The following is a 21,271-nucleotide window of genomic DNA, read 5'->3' on the forward strand; positions in this document are numbered from 1 at the left end:
CTCCTTCCTCACCAGAGGATGTCCCCAGCTGGCATTGTCACCTCCAGTGCACAAAGGTGCTGGGGCAGCTTGCAGCTCTCCTGCTTTCAGGGCTCAATGCAGTTTACACAAACATTTTAGGGAAAGGTTCTTCCCCCAGAGGGTGCTGGGCACTGCCCAGGCCCCTCAGGGAATGGGCACAGCCCTGAGGCTGCCAGAGCTCCAGGAGGGTTTGGACAGTGCTTTCAGGGACAAGGTGGGATTGTTGGGGTGTCTGTGCAGAGCCAGGAGCTGGGCTGATGATCCCTGTGGGACCTTCCAGCTCAGGATACTCTGATTCTACAGTTCTGTGGTTTTTAAGGTCTGCTGCCCACCCAGTGCCCCCCCAGGTTATGCAGGGATGTGCCCTGGGGCTGCCACTTTCCCAGGCTCTCACCCTCCTGCAAAGTCTCTCCACTGTTGCCTGCTCCCAGCATGAGGTTCAAAATATGGATTAAACTTTCAGTTTTGCACCACCTTGCATGGAGTCCTGCAAGTTGGCTCCTTTGTCTTGCTTCTTTTGGATCTTTAAAATCAATTAAAATCTGTGCAGCCTGTTTCCTTCAGTATGACACACTTTGCCTCTTCCCCCTCCATCTCAAGTGTTGAACTCTTCCCCAGTAGCCAAAGCAGGCATGGCATAGATCAGTCCAAGAAAAGCCATAAATCCTCTTTGCAGCATGGGCTAAAACTTCTGCTGGCACAGATCAGGGCCAAAGTTGGGAAGGTGAGGGGATAAGTTTGGTGTCTTGGGGTGACCTGACACAGGGTGAAGAGCTTTGGCCAAGTCTAGCCTTGCCTAGGTGCAAATTCCAGATGCAAAGGGTCAGTCTGGGCTGCAGGTTTCTCCTCTCTGTTTGTCCCATGTCCAGGACAGATCAGGCCATTGCTGCAGGCTCCTGAGGGCTGGGAGATTTATCAGCATTGGAAAATGTGATGCCAGTTCCAGAATTTCTGTGCACACCTGGCCAACATCTTTCCCATCTAGGGAAGAATGTGTTCTTGTCTTCCAGCTCAGGGTATGTGCTAATTCCACTTCCAGCTAATTGGCCTTGACATCAAACCAATGATTCCCACAATAACTATTGATTCTGCAATGCTGTGTAATATCCTCATTCCTTTTTGTAGCCTGCAAGTTAGAGCAGGGAAAAATGACTTTGAGGCTTTTCCAAGTGTCTCCCTGTACCTCTGGAAACAGCTTCCAGGTGCATCAGATTGCAGCTGGATCTTGGCAGGGGGCAAGAATTGCTTCCCCTTTTCTCCTTGTTGTTATTTACAGGTCTTGATTTGTAAATAATGAACTTTCCATTGCTGGTGTGTGGCAGCAGCCAGGAATATTTATGGCAGTGCTGCCCACTGCCCCTGCTCACCTGTGAGCTCCGGGCTGGCTTTGGAATGTGGCAGTGTGGATTCATCCCCTCTCAGTGCCCACCTGGGGTTTCCTTGCTTTGATTTGGGATTTATCTGATGGCCATGGCTGATACTGACAGCAGAGTCAACATCCCTGAGCTGCCTCATTACAGACATCAAGGATTCCCCAGGGATGGAGGCCCTGAGAGCTGCCAGCTCCGCCACTCTTCTCCAGAACTGGGTCAAGTTACTTCATGTGTCCCTACTTTTTAATTATCCTCTGAGAATAATTACCCTGACTTCCTTAATAAAGTGGCTTGTGATCTGTTCCTCTTGCCTGATTAAAGAAAAACACACAGAATTTGTAGTAAATTGGCTTTCCAGGAGAGAAATCAAAACGTGACTATTACAAAAGTTGGGACAGAGAAGTCTTTTAGGCTGGCTAAGGATTGGGAAAAACAGATTGTGTCATTAAATGAAGTTGTGAAAGTATTCTTAAAAAGCATTCCACACGTGGATAAATTCACTGCTGTCACTGTGTAATTCAGTGAAACTCATGACAACTTCTGTGAAGGAATAGTCACCTCTTGCTGCTCTGCAGGGAAGGAGCATCCCTCCACCCTCCCTTTCTTGCTCCCTGTGTTACCATCCCTGCCAAGATGAACAATTTTATGAGTTTTTTCCCATCTCCTGGGTACCAGCAGTGTGAAAATGAGAACAAGCAGGCAGAGGCACTCCCTTTGTGCAGAAACACAACCAGAGGCATTCTGAGGGCCTCACATCCTGATAATGAAGCCTGTTTCAAGTATTAAGTGGAAAGAGTTCCAACCCATATTTGCACTGGGCAAAGTTGTATTATAATTCATGTTGGTTAATGTCTTAAGCAATGTTTATTGAAGCTGGTGTCAGTGAGTTGGTTGTGATAGCTGATAGCAGGCAGGCCCAAGGCATAGCCTCATCACCCTTTATTGCACATTCAAATTATGGTTTGCTCTGTCCATGAGAGGATATTCACATGTTTTTATCAATTTCTGGACCACAATTTGGTTGCCATAATATTTGAATCAGCTTTGTAGAGGAAGCTCAGAGTAAATCCTGCAGTGCCTTAGCTTGCACATCTGATCACAGCCTTCCACCTTCCCAGTACATTCCAGTGTCCAGACACAGAAATTACTAACTCATGCATGAATTTAATTATCTTCAGTCTAAAAGAGAAGTGTGAGTTTGAGGGGGGTTTATTAGCAAGTTATTTATTTATTGGTAGCATAATAAACCTTGAGGGAGCAGTGTGTGCTCAGGACACAGCCATGCTGTGTGCTCATGTGCTGCTCTGAAAAAAATTAGCCTGAATATCAGAAAAGAGATCAATCTGCAATGAGAGTAGGCTAAATAAAGGTGAGTGAGGAAAAGCAGTATTACTCAGGAGCCTGACAGTTCTGCTCTCTGCCTGTCCCATGACTGGCTTTTCCTCAGCAGCCCCACTGCAATCAGCTCTCTCATCTGCAGCCCTTGGGAGGGGAGGCAACGTGCACTCTGCAGAGCAGGCTGGCAGTGACCACATCAGCTGCAATTTTGCTTCCCCTCTTGCCTCACCTCCTCCCAGCTCATGCAGCAGCAGAGACAGCTCAGGTTTCTATTTCTCCTCTTCTGAAGCTGATAAAGGGCTGGAAGAGGAGGAGCTGGTGCCAGTTTCTGCTACCTGAAGTCAGAGGCAGAAGGACCTGGGGGGACACGTGGCTCAGCTGGTCTTGATGTATGGGATTAAAGCACTTCCAGGCCCTCTCTGACAGCATCCAAAGCTAATGGCCTTTCTTCTTTCATTCCCTTTTGCTCTGGTGCCTGAATGTCTTGGCAGGACGTGTTCTTCCAGCCTGGGCTGGCAGCCACCCTCCCTCCACAGCTCCTGCCCTGCCTGAGCTACACCAGAGCCCTTGGCAGCTGCTTGTCCAAAGTGTTTTCCTTTCCCTCCTCCCTGCAGATGCACAGTTCCTGAGCTGAGCTGCTGCTGGTGGCAGTTCAGGGCTTTTGCAGGCCTTCCACAGGCTGTGTCCATCTGCACAGCACCAGCACCTCTGACCCAAGCAGCACAGCCCAGGGTATGGTCCTCACTTCTTTTTATCCCACTTTTTATCCCTTTTCTCAGCACCTGCACAAGGCTGCAGTGAAACATTCCCCAGTGAAGGAGCCTTTCTCAACACTTGTCCCTTGCAGGACACTGAGCTCTGTTGGCTTGTCCAGCCTTTGACAGCATGGATGAATTCCATACCAATGGAAAACCACTTTATTTCTGTGAAAGTGCAGATGAGAAATGTGCTGTAGAAAGGGCACAGCTGGGACAGCTGCACAATTTGGGTTTCACTGGAGATTTCCTTTTTTTTAAAGCACAGGTTCCTCCTCTCTGCTTGTCTTTTCCTCCAGGCTCTTTGGTGCTGTGTGGAGTCCTCTCAGACTGCTCTGACAAAACCAAAGCAGAGAGAAGCAAATAAGAGAGAGACAGGCCAAGTCAGCTGCTGATGTAACTCCCTTGAAGCAAAGGGTTCAATATCTGAAATTTAATCTGGCTTGGGCCCTTGCTCATGCTGTAAACATGCTCAGGAGCAGAAGTGCCAGGACAGTGCCTTGTGCTGGCACCCTGCAAGCACAGAACACCTGAGCATTCCTGTTCTAATGCTGTTCTGTGTGCCCATGGATGGTCCCTGCAGGCTTAGCCACTGACATTTATTTTCTTTTCCTCTAGGGCTTGGTTCAGCCACCAAAGCCAGAGTTGGCTGCCTTCCACCCCTGGAAGTGTCCAGGGCCAGGTTAGACAGGGCTTGGAACAACCTGGGATAGTGGAAGGTGTCCCAGAAGGTGGAACTGGATGGGCTTTAAGGTCCCTTCCAACCCAAACCATTCTGTGATTCCAGCAGCTGCAGAGGGGCTGCAGATAGGTTTGGTTGGGGTGCAGGGGACAGGGGACAGGGGCTTCCAGGCTGCTCAGGACAAGGGAGCAGCAGACACAGGACCTGCTGCCCTCCAGCCTCTGCTGGGCTGCCTTCCACCCCCTTTGGGAGGCATGGTGGGACTCACAGAGTTAAAAACAAAGCACCCAGCAGTGCCAGCTCTAGGTCTGGGATGTGTGTGTGTGTGTGTGTGTGAGTGCTCTGTGCTGCAGCAGGGGTGTGAGAGGAGGGCTTGGGGTGCAGGGCAGCTCCCCGGGCTGCCAGCACTGCTCCTGCCTGAGTGCAGACAGTGACTCACATTCACACTTTGCCCCCAAACCATCCCAATTCTCACTTGTCTGTGGTTTTCTGTGGCTGTCAGCAGCGGGTTCCACCTGACCCTGCTGAGATGAGCTCAGGGGCTGGTGCTCTTGCTTGGGGTCTGCATCCTGTTGGGCCTCTGAATGCCACCCAAAAGCCTCCCTACAAAGCAGGGGTGAGTGTCTGTGAGGAGCAGAGAAGAGCCTGGCTGCTCTCTGTGTGGATCTGCTCATCTCAAAAGCTTTTCCTTACTCCACTGCTTTGTGTGCACAGAAACACATCACTTGCTTAAGTGGCCAAAGCACAGCACAGGCACTGGCTGATCAGGTGTGCAATTAGGGAAATTAGTGCAGTGACTCTGATGAGGAGCAGATGGGGGGCTCATCCTGGAGAAAAGGAAACTCAGGGGGGCCCTTCTTGCTCTGGAACTGCTTGGAAGGAGGGTGCAGCCAGGTGAGTGTCAGTCTCTTCTCTCAGGTGACAAGAGGAAATGACCTCAAGCTGTGCCATGAGGGGTTTAGATTGGATATTTGGGAAAATTTTTTCACAGAAAGGTTTGTCCAGTCGTGGCACAGCTGCCTAGGGCAGTGGTGGAGTCCTGACCCTGGAGGGATTTAAAAGCCATGTGGATGTGGCCCTTGGAGACATGGGTCAGTGGCACTAACAAGAATTTGGGGAGGCAGGGTGGGGTGATGGAGCTGTCAGGGCCAGGAGGGTTGGTGTGAGCTCACAGGCTGCAGCCACAGGGCCCTTCTCCATCCCCATTCCCAGTGCAGAATGGGGGGGAACATTTCTCACTGGGAATTTCCAGAGGGCAGGACACAGCCAGCAGACTTGTGGAATAACAAGAACTGTCCAGCTCAGCTGTTGGCTGCACAACAGAGTCCAGGGCTAAAAATAGGAGGATGTCTGACCCCAAAGTGAAGGATTTTCACTTGAAACCCAGCCTGGCACCCGCCCAGGGTGACATCATCCAGAGGGGAAGTTGGAATAGCTTCCAAACTTGTTGCTTTCCATAGAGAAGTGCTAAATGCATGTGTCAGCAGATAATCAAGCAGCACATTTGCTGTGGCCATGAATCGGGAGAGAGGGAAGGGGGAAGGAAGGACCTGAAGGATTGGAGCTGCACATTGGAAAGGAGTTTTGGGAGTTGTCTGTGTATAACTCAAGGATAGAGGATAAAGTCCCATTCAGGCTGAGTCTGTCCTGTGAAGATGACATTTTTCTTTCCTTTGAAGTGTGCTAAAAGTTACTGTACTGCTCTCAAGGTTCTGGCTGTGAAACCACCCAGTAGTATCTGGTGATATTGGCCACAACTGTGCACGATTTGGATTTGCAAGTGCTTGGATAGTGCTAGAGGTGGCCATGGAAGCATCTGAGATGGCCAGGTACTGGCTGACTCCCTTGGTTTCTGCTCTCTGATATTTGAAGCAGCTTTTCCCCAGGCTAACCTTCAGGGATTTGATCCAAATCTTTGCACACATGGCGTGGATGACCTTGCTGGTGTTGTTCTGTGCTTGAACACAGTTCCTCATGCTTCTGTGCTAAGTTGCCTTTACTTCTTTAGAAGTGACAGTGTGTATAAAATGTGGTGGCAGCTTTCCTCTGAAACTTGACGTCTTTTCCCTCTGGATGCTGCCAGGCAGCTCCTGTGCTCACCCTCTAACAAGGACACCTTTCCCTCGGTGCTGATGAGCACAAGCTGAAATTTGTAGCTCTTTTCAGATGATGAAAGCTGAGTGTGATAAGGGGAGTCTCCTCTGTCTTCCTTCTGCCTTTTAAATTCTCATTATGTATTTATAATGCTGTTACAGCAAGGATGCCTGGAGCACAACCATGGGCACTGTTTGGTCTCTGGGTCCCCAGTGAAGCTAAAAAAGCTGCTGTTGTTGTGTAAACACTGTGTCAAGAGCTGATTTCATGTGTGCTGCTGGGCATTTTCACCCAACTCTGATAATGAAAAGAGGAAAGGAGTTTTACCGTGTCAGTGTAGACATCTGAGAGGAAACCAATTTATTGTTTAGATACTGAGAATAGGGTTCAGCACACCAGCCCTTCCTTCTTGGGGTTTTGGCACGTTTAGATCATCACAGCAGTGAAACTGGCTGTCTGCTGGGAGATGACGTGGCTGTGGTTGCAGAGGTGCTTCCTTGGCTGAGCCCAGGCAGGGTCAGGACTTTACTTCCATGCCAGCATCAAATACATAGCCCAGACAGGAGCTTGACCAGTTTTTCCTCAATTTGCCCTTTTTCTGCATGAAAGCCTGAAGCCTGCCTGACCCAGGGATGAACCTCTGCTTGCAGCCAGACTGTGAAAGCTCTTAGCTTTTGATCTCTGGCACTCTTTATAAGGTACAGCCTAACTGGAGCAGCTGGGTGAGTGGCAGGGGCCTAAACCTGAGCAGCTGGGATAAATCTGGCACTCCAGGAGTGAATGGCAGCTCCAGCACAGACCCTTCATTCCACTGAGCATTAGTGGAGCTGACAGACGTGAGAGTGAGCACACACTGGACGAGCCAGCTCTCGTTCTTGCAGACGGAGCACTTTTATTTTTCCTTGCTGCTTGAGATGTTCTAGCAAACAGTCGACTTCCTTGTCATCCTTAAACTATGTGGAGAGGTGGGGAGTTGCCTTTTACCCAAGCAAATGGACTTCTGCTTTGAAAAGTCCCTTCCTGCAGTTTTTGGCATGACTGATCACTCTGCTCTCAACAGCCCCTGAGCTTTGTGATACAGTGGTTTTGTACAAAGCTGTATTTTCACGTGCCTAAGCTTTTAGAGTTCTTTGAAAACACATCCCTAGATGTCTTTCCTGTGGTTTTAAGGGAGAGTTGGAGATGGGCCTTGCCTGGGAGGAGGGAGTGGGCTCTGGGATTGTGAGACAGTGGCCAGAGGTGCTGGCAGATGCACAGCACTGGCCAGCACTGCTGCACATAGCACAAGTTGTCAAATCACATTCAGATAAAAATACTGCATATTCAAAGACCATTACAGCATGAATTGAACCATATTGTGCATTTACTCTGAGGAGCAGTGCTTGATGAAACCCATCCCCTTCCCTGTGCTGAATCCTTATTTCCCCATTGCACACTTGTGGGGGGACTCACAGAGCAACACCTTCCCCTCTGCAGTCGTCTCTGTTTTTCTGCCATGCCTTTCTGGTTGTTAAATACAAGCATTAATGCATTTATTCCTGGAGCAGAGCTTTGCAATCCTTCCCTGTGCACCCAGGGCTGAGAGGCACAGCTTAAAGCTGGCACTGGCCGCAGGGCTGGGTGCTCACGTGCTGGGTTTGAAAGGACTCGAGCATTTTGTGCAAACATATGTTGGAAATGCCACTCGTGACCGCCTCAGGGGCTCGGCCCTGCTGCAGATGGACTCCCAGCTGGCCCTGGGCAGGCACTCAGAAAATCCCAGTGCCCTGAGGAAAGCCTGGGAATCACAGTGGAGCAGTGTGGCAGGGCAGAGGGAGAATCCGCTCCTCTGCGGGGCAGCACTGACCTTTGTCATCACAAAAGCATCTCTGACTCCATCAGGCATCAGTGCTTCAGTCAGAGGTGCTGGAATCATCTGGGGGCTCCCAGAGGCTCTGCTGAGGTGGCTCTTCCCCCTCTCCTGGCTCCTGGGAGAGGAGTGAGAGGACAGGTTTTGGCTGAGGATGTGGAGGCCGGCTCCTGTTTATACAAAGTGGCTACAAAGACCTCAGTGGAAAGGGGAAAAAAAAAAAACCAAAAAACCCTGTCTGCATTTCAATCAGCCTAATTAAAGTGGCTTATTGCAGGGGCTGGCAGGCCCAAAGTGATTTGTGCAATTAATGCCTTTTGTGTTTGTCTGGTGGGTTTTTTTCTTACCTCACTCATTTATGGGACTATCACTATGTGTAATCTGTGGTTTTAAGGTTAGAAATAAGGGGCTGGATCCTCAGCTGCTACAAGGAGTAGAGTAAAGGGTGAGAGCTCTGCTGATTTACACCTGTGCTGCTCTGGATGCCTGGAAATAGCTTAGCAAGTGTAAAAGGGAAAAAAAAAAAGAGGTTTCTCCATCCATCTGGAACAAATTGCATCCATCAGGGGAAGGAGAGGCATTTGTGAGAGTGAACGCTTCATTTATCAGTGTATGAGCTATTGAAAAGCCTGGATGTAGCTGGGATAATTATAACCCAGATTAGTCTTCTTGGAATGGAAAAGTAACGACAATCCTAATTTTACCAAATCCTCTGAAATTTATTGCCTATTTGTTTAACACCCCAGACTCTTTCCTACAGCAGGGGACCTGGTAGATTTATGGAGGTGCATTTTGGTGATCTGAACACTTGGGAGTTCATCTGCATGGGCTGCTCTGGTTATTTTCACTGTCACCACTTGGAGGCCATGGGAATTGGGGATGCAGATGGGAGCACAGGGGAGGCACAGGCCAAACATCAGCTCCAGCCACTCCAAACATTCCCCTTGCACTGGCTCTGCAGGTGAGGAGGACCTGGCCAGCTTCAGCTGTGGGTGGGAAGGGAGGTTCCATGTTAGGAAGGGAACAAAGCTCCTTCCTTCCTCCCTTCAGGACCTGCCCATTTTTCTTTCCTGAATATTTGGGGTTTTTTTTCCCTGCATGTTTCCCCCATCCCTGGAAAGGCCAGGCTGAATGAGGTTTAGAGCAAGCTGGTCTAGTGGAAGGTGTCCCTGCTGGTGTCTGGGATTGGAACTGGATGGTTTTTAAGGTCCTTTCCAGTCCAAACCATTCCATGATTCTCCATCAGGAGAGGCAAGATGTATTCAGAAATTCCCCATGCAGGGAAGGTCAGAGTATCCAATATTTGGAAAGCTGACTGAAGTTACTCTGTGCCAAGCCAAGCACAAGAAGGAAAATCCCTTTGGGACAAAACAGGCTTTTTTAAGAACAGAGGTCATCCAAAATCTGTGAAAAGGCAGGTAAAGGAGCAGAGCTCTGGACCTGGAAGCTTCATTTGCTGCCATCATTTAATAAGAGAGGAAAATGCCTGGGCTGGGTTTCTGGGTTTTAATACTTGTTTCTGGTCTTTTTTGTAATAAGTTCATCACTTTTAAGCCTATCTGCATTTGTGGCTTTATGAGCTGTGCTGCCTTTTGGCTGAATATTTACTCTTTTCTTACCACAAAAGTCAATGTCTTTCCAGTGCAGCAGGAGCTGAAACACAGAGTCTTGATTTCCTATTCAAATATAAAGCTTTTAGGATTTTAGATTTCTTGCAAGCACTCACAAAACCCCAAACAACAAACCCTGAAAGATTAAAATAATTGTCCAAAAGACAGAAGGAAAATTTACTTTCCCTCCTTCTGAGTCAGGGGGTTTAATCTACTTTAAGGGGTTTGGTAGCATTTTAGGCCTTCATGCTTCAAGACATTTGTCAAATTCTCCCTAATAACATTCAAAAGGCCTTTTTCTTTCAGGGCACAAATTCTAATGTAAAATCTCTCACTTTTTCCTGAACCCCTGTCAGAAGCTGGCCACTGTTGAAGGTGGAGTGCACACTTAGCTCAGGCTGCCTGTCCGAGCTGGCCTGGAGGCTTTTTCCTGCTGCACCTTCCATGGGAGCACACAGGGAGCCTTGTCACCAGGAGTGCTGTGTTGTCACTGGGAAGGCCACCAGTTCAGATGGGATAGGTGATCAGGGGCACAGGAAGGGTTGGGATGTGTCTGGGGGGGTACCAAGAGGCTTCAGTGTCCTCGCTGCCACAGCAGTGTCTTCACAGTCCTGTGCTGCCATCCCTGTGCCTGACTCACATTTCTGCAGGCATCCAAGTCCTGAAAAGCTTGGGTGAGCTGCAGGGTGGTGTGGGGCTGGTGCTTTCTGAGGAAACATCAGTGCTTTGTTGTCAGAACTCAGAATGTCCCTCAGACATTTTTGGAGGTTCCAGGCCCTGGTCAGAAGCATTTGAGACCCTGTCAGGCAGCTGGAAACAGCTGTGATTTTGGGTTTGAGCCATGGAATGAGTTACCAACTTTGAAGGTGGAACAAGGAGTCACAAAAGTTTAGATATTATAGTAGAAGTAGTTACAAAGTAGAAGGAAGAATTTTTTTAGTATTGTATAAGGGGGTTTTAACACCTGTACAGGGGGGGTTTTACTTTGTACATGGGGGTCAGAAGTTTTAAGATGGAGGAATGTAGGCCGGTCCTGTCCTCCCTCTTTCTCCTTCCTTACCTCCATGTTCTTGGTGATGTTGGCACTCACAGATTAGTTTAGAGTAGAAAAGCACCATTTAATATAGGTAATAGGTAAAAACTATAAACATTTAACATGTAATGTACCATATAAAAGAGAGCAGCAGCCCTGGGTGAGGAGAGAAGAAGCAGTCGGAGTCAGAGAGGATGTCAGGGTGTGTGTGTGCCTCTGCCTGAGCTGTGAGCAAACCACAGCAGCCCCAGAAGAAAATCTTTTAGATAACTTGCAATAAACTGCCTTGAGACCGAACAACAGAGACTGCAGAGTTTTTCTTTGGAAGCTCAGGTTGGAGGAGAGACTTTTCCACCACACGGAGCCCCTGAACCAGGCTTGGGTTCTGAAACTTTGTCACCTGGAAGTTACAGAATGGTTGGCTTGAGTGAGGCAAAGGAAGGAATCTTTGCATGTGCTTGGGAAAACAGTGGGGCAGTAGCAAAAAATGAACCTCCCTTTGTCCAGAGCAGAGCAAGTCCCCTCAGTGCCAGCTCTGCTCCACGTTTAACCCTCCTGTTGGCAGATTGCTGGTCCTGGGAGCCAACAGCAGCTCCAAGGGTTAGGAAATCAAAGTGACTTCCTGAGGTCTTTTTATCTCGCAGGTTTCCTGCTGCAGCCTTGGCAAAAATGGTGCCAGTGAGGGCTGTGGCAGGGCTGTGGCTCGTGCTGCCAGCTGTGCAGCAGCTGTGCAGCAGGGAGTGTTGCCATCTGTGTGTGGCAGCCTTGCCAGGCTGGAGAGATGAGCAGGTCTGGTGCTTCCCTCCATCACTCCCAACAAAAACATCTTGCACCTTCCAAATCTTCCTGTTCTTTTTATTACTTTTAAAACATCACACCCCACAGTCACAAGAGGCAGGGCTCTTCCTGAAATCCTGACCTGGGATTGTTTTCAGCTGCAAAATGCTGTGGCAATATCCATGCTGTGTGTTGGGAGAGGATTTTCATGCCGTGTAAACGTGAGGTGTCTTAGAAGTTGCTCTTGGGAGGTTTTGGGAAGTGCATTACAGGAGATGTTAAATAGGGTGGTTGAGGAGGGTGGGATGGAGTAACTCCTTCACCTTCCATCAGTGCCTTGGACCTTCTGTTCCAGCTGCAGTGAGCATCATTCAGCTCCACGTGCCTCCTCCCACACCCTTGCATGGCCATTCCCAGGAGCTTTGTCCCTGCCAAAGCACAGCCTGTCACCAGGAGGAAAGGCCAATTAAAAGGAAGCAGTGAAGTCTGCCATATAAACATTTAAACCCTACCCAGGCTGAATAATAATGCAGAGTGTAGTTCCATACAGACAGATGCTTCCTGGATGGGAAGGAGCCACTGGATCTGCTGGGAATGGATAAACAGCTTTGCAGCTCCCAGTTTCTGCAGCTCAGGTCCCTGGTGTTGTCCCAGTGACTGTCCCTGCCTGGCTGCAGGTGGCTTAGGGAGGGGATTTTGTGAGCAGCCCAAATCCTGGTTGTTGAGGAATCTTGATGGAATTCTGTCCCAGCCCCAGCATGGGCTGTTCCTGCTGGCTTCAGGGAGGGTCATCACCAGTGCCAGCAGCTCCAGCTGCCTCCTGACACTGTCTGCCTGCTCTTAGACTTCCTAGACACAAAATTCACAGAATCACCAGGTTGGAGGAGATCTTCAAGATCATTGAGTCCAACCCAGCCCCAACCCCTCAACTCAACCCTGGCACACAGTGCCACATCCAGGCTTTGTTAAACACACCCAGGGAGATACCCTTCTCCTGGGAGCAGAAATCATCAGTGTGTGGCTCTGGAAAAAAATCAAAACCTTCCCTCAGTGCCCTCTGTGATGCTGGCATTGTGCCCTTCTGCCCTGCTTCCCAGACCACTCCTGCCCAGGGTGACACTGCTGAGGAGGGTCCCCCTTGCTGGTGGCTGAGCTGTTCCCACTCTGTCCCTGTTGGGTGGTGTGGGGACAGGCAGTGCTTCCCAGGAAAAGCTAGGCTCTTCTCAGAACCCCTCAGGAACAGGCTGTGTTCAGCCTCCTGAGCCACCTGGGCAATGGGAAAGGTGCAGGGAGGTGCTTGGGGGAAGAGCAAACCCAGCCAGTGCTGGTGGGGAGGAATTTGGGGCTGGGATCAGAGCGCTGAGCCAATCCCCCCCACACACAGCCAGGTAGGGTTTATCCAAGAGAGCAGCACTCACAGAAAAACAGACAGAAAAAGCTTTGCTGCTTGTTCCAGCTCACGTGCAGCTGTGTTTTCCAAAGGGAGAATTCCACACTCCTGTAGGAGTGGCTGGAGACAAACCCCATCCCTCAGCCCCCTCACAGAGCATCTTGTCCTGACAGCATAACAACCTCCCTCCTCCCAGGTGGCCATCCTCGGGAAAGGGGCTGATTGCCAAGTAAATCCAGGAGCTGCTGCCTTTATAGGAACCTCCTAGAGGATTGACAAGGCAGTAAAACAACAGTTTTCTATAGCAATTGCTCTGTGGGGAATTTGGTCAGATCGCTGCGTTGCAAATGTACAGAACAGCCTGCCTGTAGAAATCCTTGAGAGTGTGATAGGATTTAATCAATCCCATTTGTTTGGATGGAGAGGCAGCCCAGATCTCTGTGGCAGATGCCCAGGAAATGCTGGAGGCAACAAAACCTGTTAAACAGGGCTATGTGTGGCCCTGTGAACAGAATATACTGAATTTGCCTTTTTTTTGGACTCAGTCAACCCCTCCCTTTATTACACCTTAGGTGTGTCCAGTCTTCACTCATCCTGTCATTTTCCTCATTTTTTTCCCTTCTCCATCTCCTTACCTCAGACTCCTGTTTTTATTTATTTGTTTCTTTATATACAAAATGTGCCTTGATTCCCTCTTATGCTTCACTCTGTGCTGGGAGGCCACAAGAGGCAGGTGGATGTGGTGTTCTGCAGCCCTGCTCACTGTGGGACACAGGATGAACCTGCTGGGGGTCCTGCTGGGTTCCCAGGGATGCTGTGCTCTGTGATGTCCCTTCAGGAGAATGTGACATGCTGCAGAATGGAGAGGAGGTGAATGGAGTTACAAATTCCAAATATGATCCTAACAAGCTGTGTTGTTTTAAAGAGCTTTTATTTCCAGATAAGTGACTTTCTCAGGCTTTTTTTTTTTTTTTTCATTCCCTTTGAAAACTCTTGGTTCTGCTGCTTGTCCAAGCTGTGCACAAGTAACAAATAGTGATAAAGAACAACCTATTGGCACGGCAATGCAGGGGCCAGCTGGTTGGACTGTGTATTTATTGGACTGGAGATACTGGCAGCACAGAATTATGAAGATTTGCTGTTTAGGCTTCTCCTCTATCTGGTTTGGCCAGCTGTCCTTTCAAACAACAGGGAAGTTTCATGTAGTTACAGCAGAAAAGTTTATTCTCGTGGTTTATCCGAATTTCCTGACCACGCGCTGTCTGCCACCACCTTTACTTCTTCCCCGTGGCAGCCAATTCTTCCCCTCCCTTTGTTTGCTGGATCTTTTGTACAACAGAATGCAAGAGGAGCTTTCCAAAGGCTCAGCACTGTTGTAAAGGCACAGGAGGGCTCAGCACGGGGCTGATGCTCCCTGGAGCTGCCAGGCTGCTGGAGCAGCCAGGCCACGTGGCTGTCACTATGTTGTCAAGCTTGTTTTGGAAGATAGTGTGGGAGAAATGTCCTTTATCCTGAGATTGCTGGGTCTGCCATCCAAGGGGACACTCGTCAGCAATTTCCTATCTGCAAATCATAATTACTGAGACAGGGAGACAAACAACCCTGGGCCAGTCTTGGTCTTACCTGCTGTGGTTCTTAAAGAAAAGGCACAACCTCCTGTAAATAATCGCCCCAGGAAGGGAAATACAGCATTTAACATCTTTCTAAAATAGCTAGGACTCAAAAAGCACCAAAGTGTTGTCTCTTTGTCTTGCAGAATGTCTGCATAAGGCAAAATCCGGTGATTTTGGTTCTGTTAGAGGGGAAGCAGCCCCAGCACGAGTGAGATAAGCAGAGATCTGAACCTTGCTTTTCCTGGCATAAGCTGGTCTGGTGCTCTGAAAGGCACATGGGGGAGGAGGAAGGCTTAGGTGGTGCAGTGCAGTGTCTTGATGAAGACAGGCCCATCCTCATGGGGAAATCCCAGGGATTTCTGACACACCATCCAAATCTCTCTTCCTGTCATTTACAGGCAGCAGCCCAGCCTGGTGTGCTTTCAGTCTGGTACCTGCACTGGGCTCCAGCTGGAAATGGAGGAAGCTCTTCCTCCTTTAAAGAGCTGCTGTGTCCCTCCTCTCCACTCTTAAGAGTGCCATTATTTCCTGCAGATTAAACCTTACAGCATTCCTTGGGCTCTGCCTCCCTGCCAGCTTTTCCTGGGCATCTGTGGGCTCGCAGGACCAGCACACCTGGCGTGGAAATCCTCTGAAAACTTCTGCTGCTGCAAATCCCACTGCCCCCCTGGCTCCTGCAGAGCATCACTTTGGCCTGGCAGCCTTTCCAAGCCTGCATCCCACTTGCAGCATCCATCTTCATATGGGAACAAACCCTAATTTTGTGTCTCCAGCAGAGCAGCAGGTCCCAGGCCCTGGAGCCACCATTCCAGTAGATGGCATCAAAGACACCTCGTTCCTCTGCTGGATCCAAGGGCTGTTTTCCCACTCCCCACAGTCCCATTTCCCAGCAACTCTGGAGCAGATATTCCTGTAAGCAAAGCAAGCTCCTTGTGAAAAGTAAGCTGTGCATTGCTTTTCTTTGGCCTCACTGTTAAGTGGCATGTCCCATGTCACACACCAACGTGGTGCCCAGGTCTTCACCCAGCAGTGGGGACTGGGTGCTTTTTGCTTTTTGCTCATCTTTGGCCATTCAGCCACAATCTCACCTGAGAAATACATTGAAAAATTAATTATAGGCCTTCAGGTGCAGGTTTTGATGTCTGAATTTACTTTATATTCATATGTGTAATATTTGCATATGCAGTGCCTTGCATAGTAAGGAGATTTAATCTTCTTTTTTCTTTATTTATTTATAAACTGTGAAGAGACCTCATAGTTGCTGGAGGTCATTGATCTACCAGACATGAAGAAATCCCTCTTCTTGAGTCCAACCTGTAGGATTTCCCACAACCAGCAGGTCTAGCACGCCGCCAGACTTCAGCTGACACATCACACTGGAAAATCCAATCACTGCCACATCACATCTTTAAAACTTGATCACTGACTCACCATTATTTCTGATCTCTTTGGGAGTATTCCAAAATCAGGCTCCCTACATTAGCAGAAGGAGGTCAGGAGCAGTGAGTGAGTGCAGGAAGAGGGAACATCAGTGTAGTTTTTACTTTTAAACTTAGACCCCTGTGACTTTTAAATGTAATGATTGTGACATACCCTGCCCTTGGGAAGTGTATTCCAGCTGCCTCCCAGTGCTTGCATTAGCCAGTAGACTTAGCAGGATTTTATGGATCTATTTTCAATTAAAAGGAAATAGCTGGGATTTCTTCCCACTGGGTTCATCTTCTGCTTTATTTGTAAGTTCAAAAAGAAAAAAAAAATTACCCTTCCTTCTTTACCAGGCCATAGATACCACTTACCCTTTGGGCTGTACTCTTCAATCTTCATTTGCTAAAGGTGGCTTTGGCTTCTTCAGGCTGGGGCAGGCAGGATTTGGGCTGTAGGGTGAGGTTTGAGGGAGGCAGAGCGTGGCAGGCACACAGCAATGTCCATGGCTGGAGGTCCTGCAGGAAAAGTCTGTGAAATTGCAGCTGCTTGGTCTGTGCCAGGCAGATTTTGGATCATGTTCTGCAAAAACCTCGTGTGACAGAGAGATGTGACACAGAGCTTTGCTGGAGCTCCAGGAGAAAAGCAAATCTGCACAATGCATTTGTTTAATGGATTAGATCTGAAAACAGGATTAAGCCCTCCTCAGGGCTTTGAGGTGGCAAACACAAGGCTCAGCTGGGCCAGTGGATGCTCCTGTGGCACGGTCCCGTTGCAGTGCTGAAGGTGGTGTTGGCACTGGTGGCACCTTTCAGTGGGTGCTGCTGCCTTGGTGCGCCCTGGGGCTGTCAGGCTGATGGCCACAGGAGCAGCTGGGAGCCTCCAGCTGTGCCCCTGGCCTCCACCTCAGCTGGGAACAGCATCCTCCAGGATGAGCAGTCCATCAGTGCTGCTCCTCAAACATCCCCTCTGCAGGGTGGTGAGGGGGGGAATCATTGCAGATTTAACACGTGGCTTTTAAGGCACGAGCTTAGCCCAAAATGCTGGCAAATTTTACAATACCAGCAGCTGAAACTTTCACAGGGTGAAGCTGGACTGTGTTTTCTAGGTGGGATGTACCACTGTGCTGCCCAGGGTCAGGGAAAAGATTCCTACCCAGGAAAAACAATGAAAGCTGCCAGCACTGGTTATCCTGTGCCCTGGGAATGAGTGAGCAGAGCCTGAGGAACAAGTGTTGTGGGGAGAAGGGGATTAAGGGAATGAAGCTGAAAGAAAACCAGCAGTGCCTGGGGCCATTCAGGTGTTATCCTGGGTAGAAAGGCTGGAAAGCTGGGAAGAGTGAAAGGGGAGGTAGGAGGGACCTCTCCAGGTGACACTTTATAACTTGGAGGTTTATCAGGCACCTGAAGTCTACAAAAAATACAGTATTAGTAATTGTGCTGGGAAGGGACAGGGGGGTGTGGTCTCAGAATGCTGCTGTGCAGTGGCAAACCCTCTGTCCCAACATATTCCTTCCCATTTGTAGTTTCAGGAAGGTTTACACACTAAAACACCTCACTCAGCACTGGGGGACTTCAGGGATCAGTCCACAGCCCTTGGCTCTCCCATGCACTCCCAGGAGACAGGGAAAGTTTGGCCTTGCCTGCACTGAGGAACGAAGGAATAAATAATTAATTTTTCCTGCCCTATGCAATTCACCATTTATAGCAACAAAATCCTGCATTCTGGTTTTCAGAGAGCTGGGGACAGGGAGAGGGGGATCCTCTCCATCCCTGTTGTGGGGAGCCTTGTCCCAAACATGGGGCAAAGCCTGATGAGAAAAGATAAAATCAGCCTGTGTTCTACAAGCTGGAAGTTGTCCAACAGCAGCTCCAATTTGACTTATCCTTGTCTAGTTTCTATGTTGTTTCCAGATCCATCCATCCATATATATATATATATATAATATATATATATATATAAATATTTTTTATATATATCCTGAGCTTCACATATTTGGCCACTGCATTTGGGGAAGTCTGGAAAATTCATCTACTTGTTTCAGCAAAGGCAGCACATCTCCTGGCTGGAATGCTGGGCATTGAGAAGATGCTGCTTTTCAGCCTGATTTGAGCAATCTCCTTTACATTTCAGACTTTGCAGAGATCTGTGTGAAGGTTTCCTCTGTAGCTGTGCCAGGGAGGGGCAGGTGGTGACTCAGAGCCAGCTGGTTGGTGATGGGGTGTCAGGAGCACGGGGACATGTGAGGACAGAGCACAGGAGCCCAGGCACAGGGAAGGCCAGAACAACCTGGCAGCAGATGTGGGGGAGCTGCACTGACCCTACAGCTCCACTTCCCCAAAAACAGCACCATGGATGGCCAGGTCTGACCATGCCAGCCTGGCCTGGGCCAGCCCAGCTGAGCTGCTTGGGGAAAGGATGGGTGGCACTGTGGGGTTTGGGGTTTTGGGGCCAGCTGCTGCCTCTGAGCAGCCTCTACAAACTGAGTTTAGCTGCTCATGACACAAAATGCAGAGCTTGAGATGATTCATCATCTCCCCCCTCGTCACCTGCTGTGAAGGACAGGCACACAGCTAAAAGTTTTCTGTAAATGCTAATTAAAATGGACTTAGCTAATGAGTGATTGGTTTTTTGATTGCATTAAGATTCTAAGTGTAATGAATTTAACTGAAGTATGGATTACAATCTTGTTCTAATTAAAACAAAAATGTGTAACACACATTAGCACATATCAGAAGGAGTTTTAATGGTTGTTTGGGATCAAACTCTTGAAAATATTAATGTGTTGTCTAAAGCCTCCAGCACTTAATTAAATTCTTCATCTAAGTGGAATTCAGGTTACTTCAAAGGGCGCATCCATTCACCACTTTCTTCTGCTCTCAGAAATAGAGGGAATATAGATCTGAATTGTTGCTTCCATGCTACCCCTCCAGCTCTGGATCCTGACTTTCTCAGTCCCCTCCAACCCTGTGGCCTGTAGAAGAGAGGGGGAATTTGTAATTCTGAGCCTTTTGCATATCTAATTGCTGAGCAAGAGGTGCCATTTTCTGCCTTGCTTTGGGCACAGAGAGTAGGGGAGTAGGGTCAGGAGGTTGTTGTCACCTTGCAGTAGATGGACAGAGATTAAACACCACACTTTGCTGCCAGCAGCCACAGGGAAAGGAGTTCAGTGTTGCTGCAGCAGCACCAGGGAAAGCTGTGATCAGAAGAGTGGAACAGAGCTCAAGTTGAAATGTCAGAATCCAGGGGGTCAGGAAGGGCTCACAGCTCTTGTCTGGGCTGGGCTACAGCTCTGCCTCTCACCTTTGCAGCTCTAGAGGAACTGCACTTTAATCCAACTTTTGAGTGCCAGATGATGGAGGGATGGCAAACAGGGTGTTCTCCCAGGAAAGCACTGCATTTAATTTCTTCCACTCTTTTGGCAGCACCTGTTTCTGCACTTCTTTAAGACAAAACACAGCCTTTTCTTTTTCTCTGGATGCTGCCTGGGGCAGGAGAAAGGCATTTGCTGTAGGTGGTGCCTCCACCCAGCTCCTACCAGAAGTGACATGTTTGCAAAGCCAAAAAGTCACTGCTTCTGAGGCCTCTCCAACCACCAAAAACAAAGTATTTTTGAATATCTGTGATCCCTTTTCTCCCAGCTGTGACCTTCAGCTGTCTGCAGTACCCCTTCCTGTTTCTAAATCACCTGGAGGTCCTTGGGAGGGCACAGGGGAGATGCAAACTCACCTGTGAAGGGGAGCAGGATCCCAAAACTACAGGTGAGACATGGGAAGTTAAGGCATTGACAAGCTGGTGCATCATTTCTATGAATTTGGTGTCAGGGCTTGATTTTTGAGGGACAGCCGAGCAGATGTCAATGTTCCAGGTGCTCCCAGTATGGACAGGTCAGAGGCTGGTGGAAGGGATCTGCCCTCTATCCCCAAATGAAAGACAGATCCACAGGGAAAACTGGGAATGTGCAGCTGCCTCTTGCTCTCCTGGCCATGAGGAGCAGGGAAGAGGCTCTGAAAGAGCAGCCCTTGCTCCAGGGCAGGGCTGGGGAGGAAGATGTGTGAGCTCAGGAAGAGCGTGTGGTTATGAGTCAAGGTGTCACCAAGCAGCTTTGAGGTGACACTCAGACCAGAACCAAAGGTTTCCTGAAGTCAGAACATCTCATCTGGGTCACACTTGAAACAAACCAAGCTCAGCTCAGCCACACAGCAGCAGCTCACACCAGCTCAGGACTGAGGTGTGGCAGTTCTTGCAGCAAGTCTGACAGTGCAAACCCTTCTGGTCTGGGTGCCACAGCACCTCCAGTGACACATCTGTAACTGGGGCCATACAGCTCCCCTCACGCTGTGACATGGCAGCATATCACTGGTTTTATGGCTGCTCTGGTCACGTCTCCCTGCCCAAATCACTGCCTGAATGGTAAGTCTGGGATTGTCCCAAACCCCCCTGACACCACTCCACAGCTGCTGAGCCCTGCCATGGCAGTGGCACAACATCTGTGAGTTCTGCAGTTCCAGGATAATCTCATTTAGAGAGCCTTACTGGCCATGTTAACCCAGTCAGTAGCTGGTGTTTACTCAGTTTATCAAGTCCTTGACTGTGTGTGCCCTGCATTGATAGAGGGAGGAGATTTGACACTAGAATTTAGAGGTTGATTTAGGAGTCCTGCTTGCCTGATGTCCAAGTCTGTGGTATGAGTTTACAAGCAAGGCAGAGAGGTTTGGAGCCCAGTGAGGGCTGAATTGCAGCCATCACTTCTGCAAAGAGAAGTACCCAACCCACTGAGCAGAGAGGAGGAGTAGCACTGAGTGAGTAAACCTAATTATGTGCCAAAGAGGTTGCCAGGAGCTGGAGGGACAGAAGATGCTGGAAGGTGAACTCATGAGCATAAGATAATGTCACTCCTGTGGTAGCACAGAGGAGAGAACTTGCAGCCAGAAGAGGCCATGGCCAAATACCTCAGCACCCTGAGATGTCCAAACACCTCAGCACCCTGAAATAAAGTTAAGAAGAATGGGACAGGCCACCCAGGGCAGTGGTGGGGTCACCATCCCTGGAGGGATGTAAAAGATGTTCAGGTGGGGTTTGGCAGTGCTGGGGCTGGACTCTTTGAGGTCTTTTTCAACCTAAAATTGCTTCTGTGATTCTAAGGTGATTCAATCTAATTTCAGATAAAGACAGGACTTTGGGACATTGAGAAGCCCCAAATGGATGTGAGTTTGTGTCTGTGTGTGTGCAAACATGGCCATATAACCCTGGGGAGAACTGGGGAAGTTAGCAGGCACCTGAGAGCTGCAGCTGAACAGCCTGAATGTGATTT

The 21,271-nt window shown here is 49.0% G+C and overlaps 2 protein-coding genes across 6 annotated transcripts in view; one reads left to right on the plus strand and one right to left on the minus strand.

Annotated features, from left to right (window-relative positions):
- The window catches only part of LHPP (phospholysine phosphohistidine inorganic pyrophosphate phosphatase), a 72,893-nt gene that overhangs the window by 24,660 nt on the left and 26,962 nt on the right, over positions 1 to 21,271 (plus strand). The window lies entirely within an intron of this gene.
- The window catches only part of FAM53B (family with sequence similarity 53 member B), a 118,579-nt gene that overhangs the window by 22,302 nt on the left and 75,006 nt on the right, over positions 1 to 21,271 (minus strand). The window contains exons 4-5 of one of the 4 annotated variants that reach the window (XR_014956195.1): positions 4,645 to 16,475; positions 1 to 3,822 (exon numbers count right to left, since the gene is read on the minus strand). The exon at positions 1 to 3,822 is cut by the window's left edge and continues 12,382 nt beyond it. Coding sequence is in view for 3 of the 4 variants with exons in the window: in XM_085582945.1 (XP_085439071.1) it covers positions 16,356 to 16,475 (120 nt within the window). In the remaining variant the exon portion in view is untranslated. Of the gene's footprint in view, positions 16,476 to 21,271 lie in introns of all 4 variants that reach the window. The other 3 variants (XM_085582945.1, XM_085582946.1, XM_085582944.1) reach the window with 3 other exon arrangements.

Source organism: Lonchura striata, chromosome 6 (assembly GCF_050655825.1).
Source record: "Lonchura striata isolate lonStrDom1 chromosome 6, ASM5065582v1, whole genome shotgun sequence".
Taxonomy (NCBI): Eukaryota; Metazoa; Chordata; class Aves; order Passeriformes; family Estrildidae; genus Lonchura; species Lonchura striata.